General features: G+C 44.4%; 1 protein-coding gene across 1 annotated transcript; it reads right to left on the bottom strand.

The window, feature by feature from the left end:
- Positions 1–729: 729 nt before the first annotated feature.
- On the bottom strand, positions 730–3,314 carry LOC139584564 (four-jointed box protein 1-like). Its single transcript, XM_071416568.1, has one exon. It carries the CDS (start codon positions 3,018–3,020, stop codon positions 1,737–1,739), a length of 1,284 nt encoding a protein of 427 aa, XP_071272669.1. The 5' UTR covers positions 3,021–3,314; the 3' UTR covers positions 730–1,736.
- Between the last annotated feature and the right edge of the window lie 1,226 nt (positions 3,315–4,540).

Genomic DNA, 4,540 nt, shown 5'->3' with positions numbered 1-4,540 from the left:
GTTGGTGTGTGTGAGTACCTGTGCGTTTTAGCTTTCGTGCCATTGTGGATTGCGCAGATGATTACGGGTCTCGTCCCGTGTGATAATCATTGTGAGTTTGTGTATTTATTCGAGGTACTCCTCGCTCTTTTGTTTTGGGATTCAACCCTGTGTTTTTGTTATGTGTTTGTTTGGTCTTCGTCCCCGTGCCTTTAAACGGCATGCCGTAATTTGGGCTAAATAACAAACCCTATTACTCATTCCTGCGTCTGTCTCCCGAATCCATTATGAAAACTTGACAACATTTACCACAAATAACTGTTAAAATAGCACCACCAAGACAAACCATTAATATTTGCACGTTATGATAATGTAAGATAGTTCTAATAAGCTTATGATACATTCATCTGTTAAATGAATATTGAAGAAAAAAACGTATTACTTAAAATGACCATGAACAGCAGAAAATGTCCCAGATTGTGCCTTTAAAGAGAGCTTGGATAAGGGGAGGGGGGTTAGAGCTTTCAGTTGGGCCATGCCTAACGGTCTGCCTGTCAGAGAGAGACTCAGACTTCCCTGGTAACAGGCTCTGAGGGCACGGCATTTCAACAGCACAATGGGTGCACTGTAATGGACAAGGATGGGACAGGGCCCTTTATATGAAAACCCCAGGACTGCACACACAGAACAGGAACATTTTTGACCCATCATTGTACCCTGCTGAAGAAGGATTGAACATGAAAAACGTGGTCTGACAACTTAAATTACAATATATTTAACAAAAAGACAGGAAGATTGGAATGTTACAATGCACATTGAATTAGTGAAGTAGATTGCAATTGTGAATGTCAAAAACTGGTTAACAGATACAGTATTCACATACTTACAGCATGTACAACAAATATGACTGGGTCATGACATTAAGACTATAGATACAATCATAAGACAACCAAATACATGAAAACAAGTGTTTGCTTTGAAAGTTGATTGTACAGTAGGCTAGAGCTTCTATAAAAGGATGAGACAGGTGACAAATTGTACATCACAAATGCATGTGTCAACAAATACTAAACTATTTAGGAGTAATCTATTAAGGCTTGGTTCTCATGATCAAGCAGTCAGTTTCTTATTGTACATATTAAAGACAATGCACCTTGCTCATAAAGATGATACAAAGTGGTTATTGTTAACCCCCCTGACACCACAATAGTTGATTCCTATTAATAAACACAACTGTGTATCAAACTGGAACGATTGAAGGCTGACCACTAAACCTAAATAGGTACAAAGATGCATTGGCTCTCCAGTGGAGGCTGCTGAGGGGAGGACGGCTCATAATAATGGCTGGAACGGAGCAAATGGAATGGAATCAAACCATGTGTTCGATGTATTTGATACAATTCCACCTATTCTGCTCCAGCCATTACCATGAGCCAGTCCTCCCCAATTAAGGTGCCACCAACCTCCTGTGCTCTCATCATGTTACTCTATTGCAGTTATCTTTTGAGGCTGGGTGAAAATAAATTATGGCATATCCTGCATGAAGCCCAAAAACAACATCAATATTTTATCCTGACAAATAAAGTAGGCAAAACATTGGTTCACACAAGAGGTAGTTCATTAAAATATTCAAAAACATTTCAACTGACGCACGTTAATCTGGTACAGGTGTGTGGTTACTGGGATGGGTTACTGATTAGCAGCACACGTCATTCTGTAACACAGAACCATATATATGAGAGGAATCAGAAACACGCTCACAGCTGGTGGTATTCCTCCTTGCAATGCGATATGTGTTTGTATAATCTGTCTATTCGGTTCTGTAGTACTCTCGCGTGTTCGTAGGAGAGAAAACCTAATTCCGGAGACAAAGGTTCGCTGTCTCTGTACAGCTCGAGCAGCCGAGTCCTGGTGTCCCTGCGCCGGTGCAGTTCTATCACGCGCTGCGCTGTCCTCTTTCTGAACACAGACACGGAGCCCAAGACCGTGCTGTGGTACTTCTCCCACATATCAAGCACCCGGTATCCATGTACAAGCCCTGCCTCGTTGTCTATGAATACCAGGTCACCGCGGGGCGTTCTGAGCAGGTTGTTGGTCTCCCTCTCCATCACGCGCGAGTCCCACTGCAGGCTAAAGAGGTTGCTAACGAGCCTGTCGAAGTTAGCAGACAGGTAGTCCAATATTATCAGGTCGGTCCACTGCATTAACTCGAGCAACTCCGCAGTCGTCTTGTTCCCCAGCTCCCCTTGCAGAGGACGCAGCCCCTTGCTCTCCTGGCGCAGCGGAGCAGGTGTGACTACCCCGGTCAGGTTGGCGACCCACTCGGTGAGTGAGACCACCGCCCGCTCACTCCACTGTAAACCGCCAATTCTTCTCCTAACAGAAGCCCATTGTTCACTGTCAACGTTCAACTGGGCAAGGATGAGAGGCGGTAGATTTGTAATACCTAGCAAATTAGCCAGGTAATAAGTCAGCGTTTCCCCCTGCACCTGGTCCGCGTTTATTCCATAACGCACGCAAGCTTTGGCTCCGTCCGAAAAAGTGGCCAACTGATTGGATATTCTACCACAACCCGGCTCCAGTCTGACTATGCGGTGTCCCCGGGCTCTCTCTCTCCAAGCCCGGGCATGTTCCTCACTGAAGCTGGCGGGAAGCTGAGCCTCCAGCCATTCACTCCAAAAAATACCCTCAACGAGCGAGCCAAATTTGGCCGGAACCCCTCTCTGTACTGACTCCTTGTTATCTACATTCATATGGTAATCTCTGCTTCCTAAAGAGCCAATTTGATCCCTAACACCAGTAACGTTGCGGACATCCAGTCTGCCCCCCAAGTGCAGTCTCTGTGCCACTGGAACAGCGAGCAAAGCACGGAAAGTTTTAGCGGAGATGTCCGGTGATGGCCCAACGTGAAAGGAGCTCGGTAACTGTAGCCCCCGTTTGTATCTCTCCAGCCGACTCTCCAGCCTGCTCCAGACGTAGAATACACAGGCACAAGTGCAGAGAAAGAGCAGTGCAAGTAAATTCGCCGACACAGCCCTCATGTTTACTGACAGCCGCCCTTCCCTTTGTTGCGCAGAGACAACTCGCACAACCCCAACGGTAACAAGGTTCGCATCTCTGTTCCGCTTGGGTGAAATAAAATCCTTATCCGTCGATATCAGTATTTTATTTATCGGACGAGCTTTTTTTCAGCATAGCTTGTTTCCGAACGCAAACGGCTTTCTCTCTGCGTCTCCATCTCTCCGGTCTCCACTGGGTGAGGCTGGTTTACTTTGATTTGTGTAGCTACTAGCTTCGGCTCAGAGATACTAGGCTGAGGAACACGTGACTCAGGTTGCGAGCTGGTAGGCGTACCATGGGAAGTGGTGGGTCCTATGGAAGCGGTACTTTGTGGACCTACACATCCAGAGGAAGTGCGGTTAGGCAACATGGGCACGATTCTGTCAGAATCAGACCAGCACTTTATTTAATTGTTTCAGGTTTGGAAATAAACAATTAATTCCAATTGTTCACGTGAAACGTATAATTACGAAAGAGTGCTCCTGAAACAAGTTTCAGAGACTTGATCCATGCAGTCCACTTAAATATCCTAAACCAAAAACGTAATATAGGCTAACATTTAAAGGTCCACTGCAACCATTTTTATTTCAATATCAAATCATTTCTGGGTAACAATTAAGTACTGTACTGTGATTAACTCAAAATGGTAAAAAAAAAATAAACAAATAGCTTCTTGGCAAAGAGCAATTTCTCAAGTAAGAATTTTACTAGGACTGTTTGAGTGGGGGCGGAACTGAAAATGTGCTGTTATTGGCAGAGAGTTGGAACTCTTCCTTATTGGTCTTACTAAAGTAATATACTGCATGGCCAAAACTCCCTCACCAAAATAGGCTGACATTTCAGGGGGTCTTTTCAAACCGCTCAACACTAAGGTATTATACTTTTCTCAGTATCATTCCAACCTCCTAGTGTGGAAATATATACTGAACAGCCAATCAGAATTCGTTTTCCCCACAAAAAGGCTTTATTCCTGACAAAAATAATCCTCAGTTTTATCGTCTGTCCAGGTGGCAGATCTGAGATGATTCCCGCAGGTGAAAAAGCCAGATGTGGAGGTCCTGGGCTGGTGTGGTTACACAAGGTCTGCGGTTGTGAGGCCGGTTGGATGTAATTCTCTAAAACGAGGTGGCTTATGGTAGAGATGAACATTCAATTCTCTGACAATAGCTCAGGGTGGACATTCCTCTAGTCAGCATTACAATTGCACACTCCCTCAACTTGAAACATCTGTGGCATTGCGTTGTGACAAAACTGCACATTTTAGTGAAGGTGCACCTGTGTAATGATCATGCTGTTTAATCAACTTCTGCATATGTCGGGTGTCGGGCACATGTCGGGTGGATGGATTACCTTGACAAAATAGAAATGCTCACTAACAGGAATGTAAATAGATTTGTGCGCACAATTTCAGCTCATGAATCATAGGACGAACACTTTACATGTTGTGTTTAGATTTTTGTTCAGCATATTTAAAACACAGTAAATCACTTTTTTTGACTGC

The sequence above is a fragment of the Salvelinus alpinus genome, chromosome 9 (assembly GCF_045679555.1).
Source record: "Salvelinus alpinus chromosome 9, SLU_Salpinus.1, whole genome shotgun sequence".
Taxonomy (NCBI): Eukaryota; Metazoa; Chordata; class Actinopteri; order Salmoniformes; family Salmonidae; genus Salvelinus; species Salvelinus alpinus.
Note: the sequence above shows the minus strand (reverse complement) of the source record. Positions and strands in the feature narration are given on the sequence as shown.